At 39.2% G+C, this 21,658-nt stretch overlaps 1 protein-coding gene across 1 annotated transcript in view; it reads left to right on the top strand.

The window, feature by feature from the left end:
- Positions 1-21,658, top strand: part of UMAD1 (UBAP1-MVB12-associated (UMA) domain containing 1) — a 63,277-nt gene that overhangs the window by 27,640 nt on the left and 13,979 nt on the right. The window contains exon 3 of the mRNA XM_065731228.1: positions 18,676-18,761. Within this exon, the coding sequence (XP_065587300.1) occupies positions 18,676-18,761 (86 nt within the window). The remainder of the gene's footprint in view (positions 1-18,675; positions 18,762-21,658) is intronic.

Raw genomic sequence — 21,658 nt, 5'->3', positions numbered from 1 at the left:
CGTTCTTCCTGTACCTAGCATCACTCTAGTGGCTCATCTGCTTTTTTAGTGATTTGATTCATTTCACTAAGCTGGTGCAAAACAAGTCAACCCACTCCCCCCCCCTCTCTCTCACACACACACACACACACACACACACACACACACACACATGTTGCTGTTTCCTACCTGCTGAGCAAACTGAACTCTCAGCAGAGCATTGGGTAAAGTAGCAGCACTGCAGCCGGCCCTTGGGCCTTCAGCTGGCCCAGCCCTGGGGATGGCTTCATTGTAGGGAACAAAATCAGGTTACTTCAGGTAAATGCCTTGTAAAATCAGCTTTAGATACCATACAGAGGACACACGTTTGGAGCTGAAGTAAAAATGCAGAGAAGCTGTGCGGCTGATGAGCGAAGTGGAAAGCAGTAATGAGAGCGTAGAAAGGAAGTGGCATAACGGGGAGATAAAAATGCACAGAAGGGCTTTGTTAAGTGCAGAGTCAAACAGAAGGTGTTGAACCAAGGGATGACTTTTTTTGTTTGGCTACCAGTAGCCCTGATAGATGAATTCCACCATGGAGAGCAGCTGATCTAAGCTGGGGGGAGTGTCTGCCAGCCCCAAGGAGCATGGCCCTCCCAAAGAGTGATTCCTATTTGCCTTCACTTGTAAATGGATGCAGGAAGTGTTATGGCAGATTTTTCTAATTTTTCTAATTTTTAATAACTAAATTAATCTTTAAACATTTAACCCTTAGCCAGTAACTTCATGTTTACATTGATTCCTTAGGCTCAAGAGATTAAAAACACATATCATCATTAAATAAATAATTATTAGCTAAATAGAGGCTTGCAGACAGTTGATTCTGTGCTCTAGTTACTTCACTGCTTATCTCAAACAAGTTCAGGTGGTAAAATCAGCCCTTGCCAATTCGTTGAAATGACACACGTTTAGCTAAAACTAAGACCAAAAGTTTCCTGAAGCCTCTTGGCTTCCAATCTAAGGCTGAGAAAGGAGGTCACTGGAAACTAGGGGTGTCCTGAGATGTGACTGTGAGAGCCCATCCACACAGTGTCTCTAATAGCATGGACTAAGACTGTGCCTTTGCTTTCTTCTGCTGCTCTGAATGTCATTAACTTCAACCTCTCAGTCTCATTTTCCAGCTCTACTGCTTTGCCACTCACACTGCCTGCTTCCTAACTAACTAACCTTTTCAGGACAAACTGTAGTAGAACAAGCATGATGGATTGAGGTAATAATACAGAATAAACTTTGTGGGCTATGGAAAGTGTTCCATCACTGTAAAAAGACATTAGTGTTGCTTTGTCATGTATATCTACCCATGTATAATGTTAGTATTGTAGTACTGAAGCTAATCCATTGTCTCTGGAAATTGTCTTTCAGTGGTCCATACCAGAAAGGACTTTTATCAGGGATTTTGAAATGTAAAAAAATTGTTGTAGATTTTGAATCTGATGGTGCTATACTCTTTCAAACATCAGTATTAGCTCTGCCTTTTTCAATTTCAAGGAAGTGCAGATGACTGAGAACAAAGGGTTCATGTGATTTGAATGGTTTTAATCCAGGATTATTTCAGTCAGAATTCAACCTTAGAACATACAAAGTGGGAAGAAAAACGCTTGGTATTTCACTACTTTTCATACTAAGTGGCAATGTGTGTAGCTTGTTCAAAACGTTTATCAAAATTTCCTTCCTAACAGAGCTTGTGATGGTATCCAGTTGATGCCATTACTCCCAGGGTATTTTAATGGAGCAAGAACTGAATCCAAGCACTCTTCCTCTCGCCCCTTGAAATACTGTTAGGTCTGATTCTGTTATTGTTTTTGAGCTAGACTTTGCTAGTTGTACCTTCCACTTGGTCATAAAATCCCTGTCAATCATAAATAGCTGAGATTTCAGAAAAGGTGTTTTCTAGCTTTGTAATACTCTGTACAAACTTTCTCACCTGCTAAATATCTAACACAGTGACTGCTGTGGATGTGCAGCACACTTTCCTGTTCATAAAGGGATATTGATCATGTTTAGTTTTCTTTTTTCCTAAATGTTCAGGCAATATTAGTTTCCTTTTGAAGTAGTTGTTTATGAAGAATGTGTTTGTAAATATACATCTCAAGATCTATTTGAGGCTGACTCATTTTTGACCTCAGTTTACATACCCTGGACTAGCTTTCTCTTGAGCCCTTGAGGAATGTCACCTGATTTATGTCACTAACATAGCTGTAGTAGCAGGTCATTCATCTGAGTGAATTGGAGAGTATTGCCAGAAGTAAAAGCTACAATAGTAATGTTGTAATACTTTGATATGGTTAAAAACAGTTTCATTAATTTGTGTCCCAATGATGATTCTACATTTCATTTGATTGCAATCTTCCTGATTACGTAATCTTCTCGATGAGGCATTTATTAGATTGTTAAGAGATTAGACTCTTAACTTTCTCAGTCTCCCTGTTCAGAAATGTTCTGTTTTTATAAGAATAATCTGCAGGATGTGAAAATGGTGCCATGGAATATGCATAACATTACAGACATCAAATGGATTTTTCACTAAAAACTTGTAATATTTGTCTCTGCCCGCCCCACTCCCACATTTGATGAATTCAGGTGAGACATTTCCCTGCTCTTGTCTGAGCTTTGAATTGGGAGAACAGCAGAGTACTGTGGTCTCTTTCTAAAAACCTTAGAGGTTGCAAACATAAGAGCCTCAAACATGTCAGTTCTGTGCCGTGAAATACAAAATTTCCAGAATTTAAGTAGTCTTTCCATTGAAAACTGAAATTATTGTTTGTTTGCAGATAAACTTTCAGTTTCTCTTCATCTTTCACAATGTCTTTTCTGTTTACAGAAGGGACAAAGAAAACCAACAGACTTCAAAAACAAATTCTGATAACCTTTTAATATGTAATGTGTTGATTTGTGAAGCCAAACCCACCCCATTAGTTTCTTTTCCTAACAGTGAGATTTTTTTAAAAAGAAGTACCCAAAGGATATCCAGTGGTGTTTGTTTATTATCCTCAGGAACTGCTTTCAGCCTACATTTTAAAAGCAAGAAGAACATTCATTGTGCTGAAAAATGAAAATGATGTGGTGATATCTATAGACTAATTGGCAACATAAAATTAACCCTTCTTCAGCTCTCAAGAAAATTAAAGTCGAATTTTTCTGGGTTTTTTTTTTCTCTTTTTATATGCTAAAAATGTGATATTCTGAAGCATTTTATAATGTTTACTCTGTATTTAATCTGATACTTCTAAGAGATTATAAATTAAATGGTGACAGGAGGGCTATAGGCAGTATTTTAAAGAAAATTCCCCAATGGAGTACAATTTTTTTTTCTCATAACTGGGAAAAGAGGGAATTTTAACACCATGAAAGAGTTCTGATTTTTGCATCAGTCAGCATTAACTTCAAGAAAATTCCTGAATAGTTTTATTTGTATCAAATAGAAAGTGCTTTCAGCTATGTACTGCTTACTTTTGACAAAGGCAACAAGTGGGTTTCATGTAGCCAAAGAACCGACAAAAAGAAAATCTGAATGGCTGTGCCCTGTTTTGCAAATATTAAATGTAATTTGGCTGTTTCCTGGACATGTGATAGGTCACCTCCTGAGAAAGTGGTATTAAGATATCATATGAAACCTCTGTAGTGGCTTTGGTTTTGCTATTTCCCTTAAATCATTTCAACAAACCTGGAAAATTCTGCTCCAGCATTTTTTGTATGTTTTGGGTGGCTTATACTTTTTGTTACCGTGAGTAGTCACATTTCGCTGCAGTTACCTAAAAGAAAATGAGTTGGCATACAAATATTGTGCACTGAGTTGTATTAATCATAATTTTTTTTTCCCAAATGCATATTCTGGCTCACTCAGGTGCACTTTTATGTGCTGAGATTATTTTGTTTCACATGTTGTAAAAAAAATAAGAGAGAAGTTCTTAAGCAGGGGCTCAGTAGCTGAGTGACATTTTGCCTTTATGACAGGAATTACAGTTTCTTTCTATTGTAGCATTAATATATATGAATAATAACCATTCTCATAATTCATGGTGTGTGTGCATGCCTGGGGGAGGGGTTGTTTTCAGTTTTGTTTTTTAATTCATAGAGGAACGCTGATGTAGAAATCAAAAGCCCAGAGTAAAAAGAAAACGTTTCCAGAATAGTGGAGGCTTTTTTTTTTCTTTCCTTTTCTTTCCTTCTTTCTTACTTCTTTTTTTTTTTAAAGTCTTTGACAATTTGGAAGTAGCACAGTTTGTTTTTATTGTGAAAACTCTCAGGAAGAACAATTCAGAGTCGGTGCCATTATTCCCAACTGAATGGTGCTGGGTTTGTGAAATGGAGCAGCTGCAGTAGTTTTAGCTCTGCTCACAAAACCATTCGCTTTTTAATCAAGAACTTCAGATTCTGAGGTGGCTGTTGGTGATGGAGATGGCCAGCTCTGCCCTGGGAGACAGCTGCAGTATAATTGGGACAGACTATGTGAAACAAATGTAAATGGCGAATGGATGTCTTAAGAGCGGAGCACTCACTAAACTGTAACTGAATTTTTAAAAGGATGAGAAGTACAGACAGGGATTTACTCCACCGTGAAACATTTTACAGACAGTGATGTTCTTACATATATTGCATAAAAGAGAGTTTAAGTCTTGGACATTGGCACGCAGTCCCCGTGTGCAGTAATCCAGGTTTGGGTGATGGTTTTGGTGATGGTAGCTCATCTGAGGTAAAAACTCAGACTGGCAGTTTGCTGTAGAAGAGAATTTTCTAAATAGCAGTGTTTAACTAAACCAAAAATTACCTTGCTTCGCATCATAAATCAGGAAGCGCTGCCCACGTGTTTAAAAAAGAAAAATAAAGAAAAGGAAAAGAAAACATTGGGTTTGAATGTTTTGTCAAAATGTCATAGTCACAGTTAGTGGGGAGCTTTTACTTGGAGCCGGCCAGTTGTGTTTCGTGCTGCACTACACATTCCTCATATACGTGACCAGTTTGCTATGGAGCTGCGGGTGATTGTATGGGCCGGAGCATTTCGCTCTTTCCAGACCAGCTATGTCATTCTCTCGCTGCCTTTTCCATAACATTTAGCTTAACTTTTCTTTTTTTTTAAATACTTTTCTCAACTGAAGAGATCCCTAAAGATAGCAGTCCTTGTGGCAGAGTATTATGTTGCTCCTCGTTGTCCTCCTTTGTTTTCAAACACTTTGTCCCATTTTATGTTTCCGATGAGTGCAGTCTCAAGCCTCTTTGATGCTGACTAATTGAGGGGGGTGGGGAAGACAATGTAAAAGGGTTAATCCGTTACACTGGTATTAATGAGTCAGCTGAATCCCTACCATTCTCTCATTTCTGGTTCACTTAGCACCAGTTATCACAAGTGACACTTGGTTTTATGGGGAGCAAGCTGGGAAGATGGTAGGTAAGGCAGACCTCAGATGAACAGCCTGATCTAAGGTTAATGCAGGTAAATATATTCATGCCATGTGGGCTGAGATAAGAAAATAATCCTGTTTTCCTGCAGGACCCCTTGGGAACGCTGATAGTGTTGGTAGGGCAGTGATATTTTTAGCTGGCACGTGGAAGGGGTGGTGGGGTTGTTTTCTGAACTCTGTTGTGCTGCTGGGCTTCTGGCTGTGGCTGCGCTCACCTGGTGCTGTGCGTTAGAAGTGAGGTGTTGAAAGAGTCATTATTTGCATAGCTTGGCAACTGTGTGCAGGGTCTGTGCAACTGAGGGCCCCTTTTTTAAGTCTGGCATCTCTTGTGAATATTAACACAGCAGTAACATTCCTGTGACCTGTCCTGAGATTTTAATGTATGGTTCTGCCGAAGTATTGAAGAGGTATTAATTCCAAGATGTAGTGTGTTTTTATTACTTTTGATTTCAACTAAGTAAATCAATTAGAGCATCAGGTGCAGAGAAGGAAGTCATGCTTCTGAGCATTGAGTTACTTTTTACAGTGCTTTTTAATAAGTTAGAATTAATTTCAAGCAAGGCAAACTCAGAATCCCTCTTTTATGCATAAAATTGGAAGAAGGTGTAAATCCAGGGAAACATCTGTTTCTGTCCCCTGCTGTTTGTTTTTATCTTCCTTTGATTAAGGCTGAGATCCCTGTTTGCAGCTCATTCTTTTACCGCAGACCTTGTTTTACCTGCAGTGTTGTCCAAAAAGATGCACATGGGGTGGCAGCAATTTGGAATGGACCTCAGGTACTTGGAGCAGAGTGGAGTATCTCTTGTGCTTTGAAGCATTTTCTTCTTCCCAGGTCACTCTAGTGACTGAAGGCTGTAGAAACACACTTGCGACCCTCATCCGAACTTGTTAGTGTCGCAGAGCTTGTCTTCTGATTGCAGCCTTTCAGGAGAGCCACCTGGGTTTGGTCTGTCCCATGCTAAAGAATGCTGTGGAAATCATCACTTACAGGATTGTTTGACTCCATGTACCTTAATTTGGGAGTAGTTCTTCCAATTTAGTCACAGGATGGAAAGAGCATCCCTGCCTGTGAAGCAGGTGTACAACTGCCACTGTTTGGGGAAGTCTGTGGGCAGTAACACCATGGGGAGCCTGCTTTCCTACTTTCAGTGCCTGTGTTGCAGCTGTCCTCCATTCCAATAAAGGAGCCCCCACACAGACTTTGCATTTGTACACAGCTACATTTTAGCAAATTCCAAACCGTTGCTGTCTTCTAACCTCCAGAGTGCTTAGAAAGTTGGAGATAGGTTTTAGGCCTTAGTCCCTGACTGGGGCAGGAATTTTGTCTGACCACAAAAGCTTTAAAGTTAACGACAGTGGGATGTCTTAAAGGCAAAATGCTGTATGCTATCTTCTCCCATGTCTGACCTCACTCATCTTAGAGTTGTTTGTCCAGCAGTGATTTTGAGAGAGGGTGATCTGATTTTACAAGGTTGCTGCCACCCAAAACAAAGGTGCTATTTTCACTCCGGTGAATCTTCCTTTGCCCCAGGTCTAGTGTTTCTTGCACTTTTTTGTGAACCAGCTCAGTTCTCAGACAAAAAGGTGGGTGGATTTCTGTTGAGTTAGGTCACGGCAAGGGCAGTGCCTTCCAGGGAGAGGGAATAATTCCCCTCAGAGGAAGCAAACAGCCTCACGTGGCCTCCCAGGCTGTCCCCCTTATCCAGGTAAAAAAAAAAAAGAAAAGAAAAGAAAAGAAAAGAAAAGAAAAGAAAAGAAAAGAAAAGAAAAGAAAAGAAAAGAAAAGAAAAGAAAAGAAAAGAAAAGAAAAGAAAAGAAAAGAAAAGAAAAGAAAAGAAAAGAAAAGAAAAGAAAAAAGAAAAGGAAAACTAATGACTATATATTGCACAAATATGTTCTCTCTCTGGAAACTTTCCCCATCTTAGTCTATCTGGGCTGATTTTTTGGCCTCCTGAGGGAGGGCCAGGTCCTTCATCCTTCTGCAAACTCTACAGTCTTGCCATTTGATTTTCTGCAATTTTGTGAGTTGTCTTCTTGGTTAGTGTTGTACTCTGCTAATAAATTGAATTGGCTCAAAGAGGTTGAGTGATAAAAAGGGAAAAAAAGAGTGAGCTGCTGGATTGCCTCCTAATGTCTCATCAGGCAGCACTCCTAAGCTACTTCATGCATGGGACTGATGCTAGAGCAACAGCAGAAGTCCTGGACTAGAGAGCTGATCTGATACCCTGCAGATCTTCACTAGCTCCAGAACGGGTGAGGGCAATGGCAGGAACAAACAGCCCAAAGTGGAGAGGAAGGAGGGGCCCACCCATCATGTCAGCCAAGTTGGTGTAACCAGAGCCACGTGTGGGATCTGTCCTGCTGCTGGGCCTGCAGGCACCCAGCCTGTGTTCCCCACCTCTTCCTGGAAGGAGATTGGGGATCAGTTGTCTTCTGAGCAGAAGCTGTGTTCTTCTGGGGAGAAAGGAGTGTCATTTTGTGCTCCTGGCCCTGTATTTCTTTTTTCCTTCTAGTTCTTATTTCATACCTGGCTATATAATAATTGTGGGCAGGTTGTGGCATAAGAATTCTAGGTTCCAAACAGGACATGCTGCTGAGTAGAGCATGTGTAACTGCATCATGTAAACCGGGTTTGGCATTGTTGTGTGAAAATCATTAATCCACCATAGCAGCTGCCTATCATACACAAGTGTTCAGGTCTTTGTGACCTAGAATTTCATCTGCTAGACTTCAGCCAGCTGAATAGAATCCAGCAATGCAGCCCTTTGTGTATGGGCTGGGTTAGTTTGTGGGCTCGTCTTATACGAAGGCAGCACAGTGATACTGTTGGTCTGTGCTTTTGTGAGTACTGAATTCAAAACTGAAATGGTTAGGAACATGGCTAGAAATGGGAAACAATATGATTATTTATGATGGTTTGGGTCTCATCTTTGCGAAATTCTTGGTCTTCAGGGTTCGTTTCAACACACCTTCAATAAAATGCATAAAAATTGCAAACCTTACATACGTACTTGTTGATATACTGCCTAGGGGAGAGGCAGGGCTGCTTCTTTTGGCACATAGAGCTGTGAGCCTGACTCAGCCACGATGTGAAAACTCACCCTGGAGTAGGGTGTTCACGCTGCAGACTGAATGGCATTTCTTCAGACAGTAGCCAGGAGGGAGTTGCTGGAAGTGTGTAGTTTGTTTCTGTAGGGTGGCCTTGTCTGCTTTTGTTGCATTGGGTTTTGAAATAGATATTCTGTTCTAACTGTGTTGTGTGAAAACTTTTTGCAGAAAAGTTCCACGTGCTGTGTGTACCTTCCTGAGAACTTTCCCTTAGGAAGGGGTTGATGTACTGTGTAAGGGTATATGATCACTGCCATCAGACAGCTGTAGCAATTGATGACAAAAGTTCAGGGAGCTGTGGCCTTTTTTCATTTTTTCAGTTTGTGATAAGAATACAATACAAAGCCCTGGCAATTATTTTTTTCTGTGTGAAAAAAAAATTGAATATTGCACAATTCTTCTGCTGAATTTTTGCTCTTTGCTTTGTGGGCAGTGTTAGTGTCAGTTTTTTTTGTGTTCAGGGAAATGTTTTGCTGTTTCATTGAAAACCCAAGCAAAAACATACCAGCCAAATCTTTTCATCTATTATCTTCGTAAATTGATATTTTAGTGTGTGCGTGTGTTTTGTTTAAGACAATGGGAACTAAGCTTCTTTGTCTTTTCAGAAATTCTTATTTGTCCCCTTTTTGTCCACCGTAATAGTTTCTGCTTTCTTCATTGCAATATTTTAGGAGATTTTGCTAGCACTTCTTCATACCGATGCTTGAAATTTTTATGAATTGATGCCACTCTGTGTAATGTTGGCATGTAATTGAAAAGGTTTTAATGTACTGAAGCCAAACATATTAGAATATTGTGAATACTTGATGCTGTTTCTCTCATTGCCTTTCAAATCAAGTGGTCTACTGATAATATGTTGAAGTGAACATTTCCACATTGTTTACATACAAGTCAAAGGTAAACAAGAAGTTCCATAATGTAGTTTCTCCTACAAAGCTGGCTTTAAAATAAAGTTCCTAGAAATACTAAACCAGCTTAAAGCCCCTCCCTCCCCCCCAAAAAAAAATAGTAATTGGAAAATAACACTTTAATCCAAGTTAATCCACATTATTGACCTTCGTACTCTAAATAAATAAATAAGTACATAAAATTATGTTGTCCTTTAATCATCTGTGAAGCTGGTTGTTCATGAGAAAAGTCTGCCCAAAGATTAGCTGCTGTACTGTTTTTGCCTTTTCTGAGGACCAGTAAATGGATTTATGTTTTATTTCGTGTGGAGACTGCCTAATTCTTAACCTTGGTTTGCCTTTAGATTTTAGATCTCCTTCCTGAGGCTGAGGTAGTTCAGAAGGTGGTAGTGATACAATGAAATCAATGCTGTAAACCAAAACTAATATTTCAAGGAGCTTTAGAGGCAGAGGTGCTTGAATAATGTCTTATAATTGCTTTTGGATGTAAGTTTTCCTTCTTTCATGTTGAGAACCATTGTGTAAAACCTTTAGATATATTCATAAATTTGTATTTGCTACTACACAAACTCCAAACAGAGTTTTTACCCTTCTTTTTAGAGGAAAACAAAATATACTATGCTCAAAAATATACTGCAAACACATATTTGAAATGCAAAAACAACAATGGATGTAACATTATATTTTCCCCTTAGAACTACCATTATATATGTAATTGTCCCAGTCATACAGGATCCCAGCAGTAAGGTTGCCTTCTGGAAAATCACTCAGACAAATGAAGGGTAGACAAACTTCTTGAGCCAAAATACTCTTAGCCTTGTCAAAAACATGTTGAAGAGAAGTTTTGATATTATGACTTAACTTTTGGCATCAGGTATATTGATGCCTGTGAGTCACATGTACACGTACAAACGTGTGTATCAGTGAATCCATATAACTTTATATGAGTTGTTAATTTTTTAAATTGGTTCTGTCTAATTTTGTTTCAGAACTGAGTGGAGCACTGCTACGTCTGGGAGGATGGTAGCACTCTAAATTGGAAATGATTACTTTGGGGAAGATTTCTTAGAATTATGTATTGTAAAAAAGTTACCCTAAATGAGTGTTCTGTCCTCTATATTAGTTCTTCTCCTAATAAGCTTTCAGAGAGTTTAGAAGACAAAAATGTTCTCAACGACTAATGTGAGTTGTAGATAACTGCTCATGGATGGAGGCAGATTGTTGGGATAAGGCTGTGTATGAACGTCTGCTGACTGCAAAACTCAAACACTGTAAAACTCCCACAGCAGTTAGTGGGTTCTTGGTCTCTTTTTACTGCCCAGCTGCAGATGATTATATTTTCAAAGATCTAATTCTTCTATATCTGTGCCACTTTCAGCCGTATTTGACAGTGTTTTCCTGTCTTATCAGGGACAGAAGTTTGATCATGTAAATCTAATTCCTTAGGAAGCTAGCTTATATTTGCAATATTTGTTGATTTGCATTTATGCAGCAGCTCTCACATGCAAATATGAGACTATCGACACCAAAATTTTTGATAGACAAGTCATTTCAATACACGCTGGAACTAGTGGTGTGGCAGTTACACTGGCAAACTACACTGCAGACTTTTACATGCTAGGACAACACTCTCCTGGCCTGACCAATGTGTCCGCCAGTATGCTGTTTTCTTCTGACCAGTATGAATGAACCACACCATAAATAAAACAGGAGGAGGCCTCAGCCTCATGACGAAATGCAGGCAGTAAAAAAATCTTTATTTCATTGTGAAAAGTTGATTTTATTATCAGTGTTTCCCTCTAGCTTAGTTGGATTAGTAGCAAGAAAATAATACTGCTAAAATGTTTTTAGGGGAACGTTGCTCACTGGCTGCATATTCTGTGAGCTGTACTATTGTCTTCAGCTAAGTTTGTTGTTGTTACTGTTTCCACATGGCCTTTTACTGCTTGCTCATCAGGAACCAAGGAGGTAAAGACGTTTATTGTTCTGAGTTTAAACTTTTTATCATCCTTCCAATCAATGTAAGAAAATGCAAGAGAGATTGTGTAGGTCATGACTTCCATATCCTCATAAAAGGTAAAGATGCAGTTAGGCAAGAGAAATAGAGCAAATAAAGGCAGAGAGTTTTATCTTTACCTCCCTCCCTTGGAAAAGCAAAAAGGATCCAAGAAGAGACTGTAACCCTAAGAGAGCTTTCAAACTGCTTCTTTTGCAGTTGCTGCATGCCAGACAAAGGTGGATTATAATGAGTCACTACCCAGGAAGCAAATTTGAGAGTGGGGTGGAAAGGAAAGAGATAATAAGTCTAAACTTTTCCAAACATCTAAAAATTTAAGGGACTTCTTGTTTTTTTTTAACCTGAAAACAATCTAGTTATTCTATGAGATGATTACTGTGGCAGTAAGCTCTTAGTGATTATTCAAACAGTAAGTCTAAAGAAAGAAGAAATTAATTTATAAAACTTTTCTTAAAAAATAAAGTAAAATGAGGTACGTTAAATAGCTTGCTTCCCCAATAAAGTACGATTCACTTGGGCTTGGAAGGTTACATTTGTTTTCATATGAGGAGAAGGTGAATGACAGGAAGAACTGAAGATTCTCTAGTAATTTCAGGAACTGCAAGTGAAGGAATGTGGAGGTTGGCCTATGGCAGCTAATCCATGCATGCCAGGCAATCGGGTAAAATTTTTTTAGAGACAACATTCATGAAAAATGTTAGCATGTAATAGATATGCTGTGGATTATCTGTGGAGCACTATCAGTTTAACACAGGATGAGTAGGGAAGTGTTTGGAAGCTCTCCCTTGGACATGGGCACATGCGTCCAGATGAGTGTGACTGTCGGATCAGGTGACTTGGAGGACATACAGTTCTGTGGCATGGCTGGTGTTTTCAACTTCTTGCTTATAAAGTGATTGAATGTGTCCTAAGCCCTTAAACTCACTGCACTGGTTGCTTCAGCACTAAAGATGTATTGGATAGGGAGACACTGATAACAATCTAAGATAAGGAAGGTGTGGCAGCCTGTGAAGTAATGAACTCAAGAACAGGATTTCCAAACAGCAAAATGGAAGAGTGAGGTCTGCTGAAAGCGGTGAAGGAATTCAGTGGTTCTGTGGGCTACTTGGAAAAGTTGGTAGGAGCACGTAAAGGAGAAGGTGCTTGCATGGAAGCATCGCACCAGAATGGGATTGATCCCCAGTGTTTCTTTTTGCTTGGCATGGAAGCATCATGATTGCTTTTCCTCTTAGTAAGGACTGGACCTCTGGCAAATGCAAAATGCTCATGATAATGTTTACCTTGTTAGATATTTCTACCTCTTCTTTCACAAGTTTGAAGAAATCATTATTTCAGAGTTCTTACTCTGCAGTGTTTATATAAATTTTCTTATGGTTCTTCAGAACAATTAGTGAAGATACTGTTAAGTTTTTTTCCTGCTAAAAGCTTCATTTATGGGCATCTCAATACCAAGCTACAAAAGCAATGTTGAAATTCAGTATAAGGCTGACAAGATTTACTGCAGACCTGCTTAGACTAACACAGACCTGTGCTTTAGTGTGGGCTTACACAGACTTCCTTCTCATTCACCCTTGTGCTGCATGAACTCTTAAACTCTTGGTTTGCTTGGTGTTGCAGCTGTGAAGAATCTTTTTGCTGATATATTGAATTTTAAGAGGGTATTATTAGCTTGTTGAAATGAAACTGCTGTTGATATGAAAACCTCTAACATGAAACCAGGATGAGACGATCTGAAACTAAGATGACTTCATTGTTTTGCCAACTATATATATTCTTATAAGTCTACTATGTCTTGGTCATGAAGCTGACGAGAATTAATGTGAAGTTTGTATAGCACAAATGCTGTACGAACTGGTAGTCCCATTTTAAGAAAAGAGAACCACCCATCCATCTGTGCCCCATCTCTCCCACTGAGGAAGCCAGCACATGGCCAGTGCCTTATTTGGCTGAGGTAGATTAGTGAGTAATATTCTGGATTGGCAGCTCAGCACTCTTCTCTGGCACTAAATGTGTCTTTGGACTTTTCTTGTAAGGAACCACAGCAGTTGAGACAAAGCTTGAGGCTGGAAATAGTGGTGAGGAGAATAGCAGCAAAATGGCATCCATTGCTGGTTGCCCATCTGCTGTATGCACAAAGAAAGCAAGAGGAAGTTTTTAATAAATCACCTTGGAGTTAGACTGGAAGCCAACGGATGCTCAAGGAGCTGGAAGCTACTAAATGAGGCAGGAGAAGAGCAATGCTATCAAACCCCTTTGCACAGAAGCGAGGTTGTTGGGGGACCTGAGAGTCATATTTTCAGAGGGGGGAGGGATTTACAATACTGAAATACCTCCCTAGATTGGCACCATAATAGCATTGCATCTGTCAGTGAACTGAACTGAAGTTTGACGTTCTCTTATTGACTTAAGATTGCTGTGTCTATCTCAGTGAAGGAGGAGAAGATTTCTGAGTAGGAAAAAGGGGTGAGAGATTGCAATAAAACCTCTATGCTTCCATACCATCAGCATCTGCTGTTTTCAGATCCTGCTAATCCTCTATTAGAATTATTTGTCTTTTTATTTCCAACCAGGAGTCAGAATACTATTTGTTCCTGCCATTTTTCGGTAGGAAAGAAAAAGTGGTAACTAGCAAGAAATAGTTAAACTAAATAGAGTATAATGGAAAATAACAATCTTCCTTTTGAAGCTGAAGGTGGAAATTTTTGTATTTGGTATCTCATTACCTCATGCTGTGTTGCACATGGTTCACTTTCTCATCTGATTCTTGTACACACCAGGACAAATGGCAGCCTAAGTTAAAGAAGGCTCTAACCTGTATTTACAGTTCATTTCTCTTTTTTAGACTGAGGGTGGGATAGACTTTTAAGTGCTGTGTGTTGATCAAGAGACTACACAGCGTGAGGATGACAAAATGCTGGGAGAGGAAAGAGTATAAATAGAAACCCCACTTCCTTGTTGAGTAGAAGCCAAACTTGTGGTTGAACCTTTATATACAAGAGTCCCTGAGGTCCGGATAGGCAGCTAAATGCCAACTGTTGAAGATGCCAAAAGTGAGACCTGAGGGATGCCAAAAATTCTTGAGATCTGAGTGGGTTGTACATACTGCAGACTAGCCTGGGTGTTCCTTTCCTGGTCAACACCTGTCTGCAGTTCATGGAAAAGAAGAAAGTACTGGTGGAACCTGGGGAACGTTGGTGTGAATCCAGCACAGAGTGAAAGAAAAAACCCGTGTCTGACCTTCGAGTGCAACATCATTCATTTGGACCTGAAAGAGGCTTAATATAGCTTATAAACAGCCTCCCAAGGCTGAGTAGTGGGAACATCTGGAAAGCAGGATAATTGTCTACTGCTCTCTTTTCAAATTTGAAAATATATTTCCATTGTTCATTGTCCATTGTAAGAGAATAAGCATGATTTTTTTCCTGATAAATTTTCCAAGTGATCTCCTATATGTCACTGATGATGCTGCTGATGTTTGAAACACATTACTTTGCACACATCCCTTCATTATTAATGCTTAGATTTTCAAAATAGTACATGATGTATTAAATATGTGACTTCAGTTTTTTTAGTATGAATTTTATGACTAAAACATAATGCTTTCAAACCAAAGGGTGTATGAGCCAGAATCTAATTGTCTTGTAAAATGAATCATTTTGCCTGTTATCTCTTCATTAAAATACAGCTTTAAACTTGCTCTAGTTCAAACAAATTAATTCAAATCTTATTGCCTATATTTATATGGAGGTTAGGCAGGATGATTATGGTAGTCCCTCTGGCTTTATCTATCAACAAATTCACTTCTGATGAAAGGCTGGATGGGGAGTGCTGGTAGCCCTGCCTACTGAGGTCATGTATTCGTGATTTTTTCAGAGCCAGATCTCCTTTGCTTAGTTTGGCAACATTATAATTACATATCTATTTATATCAGGAATGTGTAGAAGTGTTTTATGTTTTTCTTTTGGTCAAAGACTATAAACTTGAATTTGTAAGGTGCTCTAAAGAACCCATTTTAGTTCTCGCTCCCAAGAGTCTGCTCTCATGAGATGTCTGTCTGTTTGGGGTTCACCTTCTTCCACCATCCTAACTTCTGAGTTGACAAGATTACAGGGAGAAAAGGAAAACCAGATCAGAGGGAAGCATTTGAGAAGCTGAGATGGACAAAGGAAGAGATGACTTGCAGTTAAGGAAGAGATTAGAATGGAGGTCAATGGGAAACCAAGGCAAGCAGAACAAAAAAATTGGGGATGGCAAAACAAGATGGGTTGGTTATGGCAAACATGATAAGGCTGAGAACTGGTGGAGCTAGGAGGGCTTGAGCTTGGGGAGATACATGAAAGTTAATTCATCACTGGGGCTAATAGAAATGAGGATGATTGATCTGTTTGGATACTTCAGATAGGAACCAGTCAAAAAATAAAACCAGGAATAGTGCTTTCTCCAGAAAACTGTTCTGTTCTCGTGGACATCTTAGGATGTTTAGTCTACAGCTGCCTATAACTTCATTAACTCAAATCATACCCATATTTATGAATATTCATAAGTTATATTTGCAGGACTATATGCCTGAAAATGGGGAAAGATACTAAGGTTTTCCCATTTTCTTTTTTTTTTTCTTTTTAGCAAGCAGATCTGCACTGGAGTTCAGGTTACAAAGTCAACTTGAATTGTGAAACTTATCACCCGTGGGAGCTGGATGTCAGAGTTCGAAGTGAAAAGATACTTCATTTCTCTCCCAATAAGCTATCCTTGTTCTTTATTTTCTTGTGATCATTTTTACATTTTTGATCTTTTGGTCCTGATTTCAAGCTACAATTTTTTTTCATCTTAAGGAAAACTAATCACAGGAAGAAGAATATATTCTGGATAGCATTAGCACATATCAAATTTGTCTTTTGTTTCTTCAAATATAAAAGCTTTCAAGTGCTTTCTAAGGACGATCTGTAAGGACAAGGAGAAAAAAATTCCCTTGTAACTCTCTTTTGCTAAGTTTATGCATACACCCAGCTATACCCAATGTGAGTCATCTCAGTGATCTCAATTAGCTGTCCCTTTGCTCCTCATAGGCTAACCAGCTCTGCCCTTTCACTCTTGATTAGGCTTTGTCCAGCTTGCTACAGCCTGCTCACATCTTTTCAAGGCTCCGTGCAGCCAGCACATGTTCCCCTGACAAATCCTGATCTCAGGGAGGGGTATCCTGTGTTTTTCCTCCTGCATTTTTTATTGAATGTAGAACTGGGAAGGAGCACAAAAGGTCATTCATCCTCCTTGTCTTGGCAGGACTGGAAGCATTCATAACAGATGTTTCTTCAGCCTCTTTCAAAAATCCATCAGAGATGGACATTCCAATGCTTCCTCAGGTAGTTGATTCTTAAGCAGCCTTACTTCTGGAGAAGCAGATCTAAAGCTCAATTTGCTAGTTTAAACTTGTTTGCAGATGTACCAAGAATATCTTTTACTCTCCTCTTCATGCACCTGCTGACTATTTTCATCCCTTCTCAAGTTTTAGGGATATTTCATTGCAGGTAGCATTGTCAAGGCCTCTGTTAGTTTTTCTTTGCAGTCCTCTCCTTCATTACACATGTAAACTAAAGGTTTGATATACTTTCTTCTCATGGCCATTACTTATATCATTATCTTGTAGGTGCTTACAAATTCTGTTTTTCAGAGTACCATGGGGAAGAAATGCAGATAAACTGACTCCCAATCTCTTTTGTTCTCTTCCCACTTCTTTTCCACTCCTCCCACCCCCTTCCTTTTTTAAAAGACGTGATGTGAATGTGAGTACTTCGGAGTATTTTATATAAAGAATTACTAGTTTACTGAAAAGCATTTTTCAGTTCCAGAAAAGGTCTTGACAAGCTAAGACATTAATGGAGCTAGTAGGCATTAGTGACCTACAACTATTAAAATATATGAAAAGCATACCTAATGGCTAAACATTGCTATTTGTTTTTATAAGAAATTTTACTAGGTATTGCATTGTACCCAAGGGTCCTTGGGGGTGAGTGGCAGCATGATACAAGGCTGCATGGACCCGGGTGCCACCAGTTCACTGGACATGAGCAGAAGCTGGCTGCTGTCCTGGTGGGCTCTTCCACGTGCCCAACTTCTAGCTCAGCCTCTGGGGAAAATGAACAGCAAAGCCCGAAGTACAGGCTTACCAAAGGAGTGAAACTAAAGTAATTTGAACCCTTTCATTTACAACTGTGGCTGCAGGACTCTAAGAATGCGGGCTTTCAAAATAATCTGCTGCAGAAAGCACCATCAGTTCAAATAAAAATAAAACCAGAATTATGCAACTGAATCTTTTTCATCTTTCTAAGTTGTCTCTGACAGACTATTTGCTGAATAGCACTAACAGCATAAGGAGATAAACAACGGGATCTTCACAATTTCTTGTACAGCTTCTCAGACAATCACAGAAGACAGGCTGAGTGGGTTGTTTGTTTTTAGTGATTGGTAGATTTGTTTTAGTAGATTTACATTTTTAAGAAAGTTACTAATGTTACCTCTCTTTCTAATACCAATTTAATTACTCTATCTCTAGTTTATTCCTGAGATCTGCCCATCTTAGATTGGCACCAGCTGCACCTTTTCAGATCAACTGGAATCTGTGTCATCAGTGACATCCTGGGCAGACGTAGCCATCTCCGTGCCATGAGAGAAGGGTAGTGGCCAGCCTGTCCTCCAGTAATTTCCCTAGATGGCCAAAACCAGGGAATTGCTTTGTGTATGCTGCTCCTCTTTTGTGGCATTCCTGCAGTTATCCCCTGTACAGTACCTAGGTTGTAGATGAGAGTGGACTGGCCGTTCATGTATCCTCCTAGCTTGACCTGTACCTGAAACATGACTGACACAGGGCCCAGCTGTGGCCCTTGCACCAGATCCTCATACTGCTGCATCTCTTCTGCTTGACATGTCACCATTGTTAGAGCTCAATGGTCCTGAAGTCTTCAAAAAGAGAAAACCCTGCTTTCTTTATTTTTATTTGTTTGTATTTTTCAGTTTAATTGATAGGGACATATTTATATTCCTAGTTCTTGCAGACTACTTCTCAATGTTTGTTTCCTTGTGTTCCGTGTAAAATATAACTGTGGCAGAAGAGTTCTCCCTTTCTGAAGAAATTGTACGATTTGATTTTAAAAAGACTCAAGATGTTTTCCTTCTCCCTGACATCTGAAGGATTTTAGTGATTTAATGGGCATTTTTCTGACTTTGATAGGTGACACAGCTGATGATCAAAACAGAGAGACAAAGGACAAAACTTCGTTTCCTGAGTCCAGACCGATGTACAACCAACCTCCACAGGTAGGAGACTATTCCTTTACTCATACATGAGGAAACTTTGATATCATCTCATGTGAGAAGCATGAATGTCCTGCAGAAGGTTTCAGCATGTTCATATCTGTCAACTAAGTGCCTGCTCAGCCTTTCTTTCCATCTATCATAAATGAAGCATTGTTCATATTTAGATGGCAATACTGTCACGACCACCAATACTGAATGGGACAAGATACAGATAAAAGGCTGGACTGTGTGGTTATTGCTGTGTCTCTTGTATTTATGCTTGAGATTTGCAACAATGAAAGTGTGGCTAGACTGCTAATGAATTGCATACAAGTGTTGGTGTGGTGAGCAGTGGTGGAAAATCTCAGACGTTTACATGAGTCATTTCCACAGCTACCATTGCAAGTTACATGCTGTAAATGTGTGAGTGTAATGGACTTCCTTTACTGTGTGTTTGCTTTCTGTTTCAGTGCTGCGTGGCTGTAAATATGAACTTTTTTTTCTTTAGCTTGTTTATTTAATATTTAATCTATGTATACCTTTCCAAAAGATTTTAGCATATGGCATACACATATTTTTTTCTTTATCACTTCCTCTGAAAGTGTTTTTGCAATAAGTATGAGCCTGTTTTCAATTGCTGCATAGTCTTAGATAATTGCAAGATAACATTTCACTTTATTTTTGATGCTTTTGTGGCACTTTTTTTTCGTCTTAACCCATTATTTCCCTGTCTCATTCTCATAACAGAACTAACCGTGTCTCTCTGTCTTCCCAGTGCCATTGTAATATTTATTACTGTTAAGCCCTTGTAAGCCTTTGGTGTACCAGAGGTGTGTGTGTCAGTGTTGCTAATCTAAGAGCAGACAATGCCTGTGGGAGTGCACTCTAGATTCTCATTTTTTAATTTTAAATTAAAAACTCTGCCTTGTATGGAATTTTTTTTTCAAGTAGTGAATGCTTGCCTTTTGATGACATCGGTTTATAAATTAGTTAGAGTTAATAGCAAAACTTTAGTCTGATATCTGAATCCATGCACATCTGAGCAAGGTGTGTTGCCATTTTGAGGCAGTAAAATGCCATGGTATTGTAGTTACTGACTGCACATAATTTCCCTTAATGTGGTGCTCTCAGTAGGTGTTTTGAGCTGCCAGCCATTGTAGTTCTGTGGAGCTTCAAAGTAGGAACTGCATGGTTATGAGTTGGAGGAAAGAAGCAGTTTTCAAAATAAAATAGCAAGTATTATCATGACAATAAAATAAGTATTTATTTTAATTTTTATATTGAAAGACTTTCATGTCACAAGAATGCTTGTATGAATCAGCATCAGTTAAATGAAGAGATAGTATTTTAATTCCAGTCTCTGGGTTTCACATGTTTGGACTTCATGTTTACTTAAAAGAACTTTTCAAATTAAATGGAAATGAAATCGATAGTTTGGGCTGTTAGGAAAGCAGTATTTATATTTACAGCAGTGAGTGTATTTTTATAAATCTGTGGGAGAAATCTATCTGTTTAAGAAAACTGGAAAAGAATTGTGTTATACACTTAGTATGTCATAGAGGCATGGAACATTAACTGAAATAATAAACTTGTTAGCATTAAAACAAGAACACTTCAGAAACGTGGTGCATTATATTAAGCTGCACAGTAATACCAGATGTTTCTCATGCATAGCTGGACAGAAAAGTTGCTGGAAACTTGCTTGTGTTTTTGCACGTTTTCCATTTGACAACTTAATAGGTGTTGACTTTGTGGGACATGAAGAAGTTCTTTTAGAAATATGATTTAAAGAATAAAGTCATACTTTGTTTACGGGTCACTTCCTTATCTGAGAGGGAAATGAGGTTGTGTTTGATTTGTGAAGAATGTGTTTTCTGGAGTATGGTTTTGTAACCACTGTAATCTTTGGAATTTCCCACTCGCTTGGGTACTACAGGATTCATTTTCTGCACAATTATTGAATTCTCAAGTACACGTGTTTGTACAGTATTGCTTAATTTACATAAAACTAATGCAACTAGCAACATTTAACAGAAGCTTCTGTAGTAATGGCTGTCCCTGCAGTCTGCATTGCTTAGTGAGGTTTTCATCCTGCGTGTGCTGCTGTTAGAGGAACTGCAGATATCTACAACCTCCTTGAAGGAAGGGTGTTTTCACTGGCCAGCTCCACTCTGCTACAGAGTGGGAACAGAATCTGCTGTGAAGAGTCCCATGTGGAGCATCTTCTGCATCACCAGCTTGCAAAGGTCCTTATGTCCAGCTAATCCCAGGGAACTTGGATGTCAGGCAGGGTAATGAGTACTCAGGCCACCATTAAGCACACAGCATTCCACAAACGGGCACCATCCCCATTAAGCTGAGCCATCCCACAAGCACATGCCATCCCACAGAAGCTGCTTCAGGCTGGTGGGCTACAAGTTGCATGCACATTTAAGTGCTTTTCTGGATGGGGGCCAAAGTGCTCAGTGCTCTGAGGGACTGAGAACTTAAATGAGTCTCTTTGTGACCGTGAAACACAAAGCTTCTAGATGTAACTGCAACACCATCACAATAGAAAGAGATATTATGGATTTTTTGGGGGGTTTTCCATTATTATAGAACAACTTCCAGATCATTCAATCTTTATGTGCTTTCATTGGGAATTTAAGGTTGCAGAAAGTGAAGTGGAAGTGATTAGTTTTGTGTATGTGGAGTGCTAGAAGCCCCAGTGTTGTGGTGGGGTTATTTTGGATAATGAGCTGTTCCATTGGTAAAGCAAATTAGTGCAACCGTGTATTTCTATCCTACTGTGAGAGCAATTACATAGCACATCTATTAGGAGACATGAAAAATATTTTTGACAGATGGTATGGCTGTGAATTAGGATTTATGAAGATTATTGTATGTCTGGTGTGCGGGGCACCTGGGATTATTAAATT

The sequence above is a fragment of the Cyrtonyx montezumae genome, unplaced genomic scaffold, assembly GCF_038088225.1.
Source record: "Cyrtonyx montezumae isolate F1298 unplaced genomic scaffold, pur_monq_1.0 scaffold_14, whole genome shotgun sequence".
Classification (NCBI taxonomy): domain Eukaryota; kingdom Metazoa; phylum Chordata; class Aves; order Galliformes; family Odontophoridae; genus Cyrtonyx; species Cyrtonyx montezumae.
This window is presented reverse-complemented; position numbering and strand designations above follow the sequence as displayed.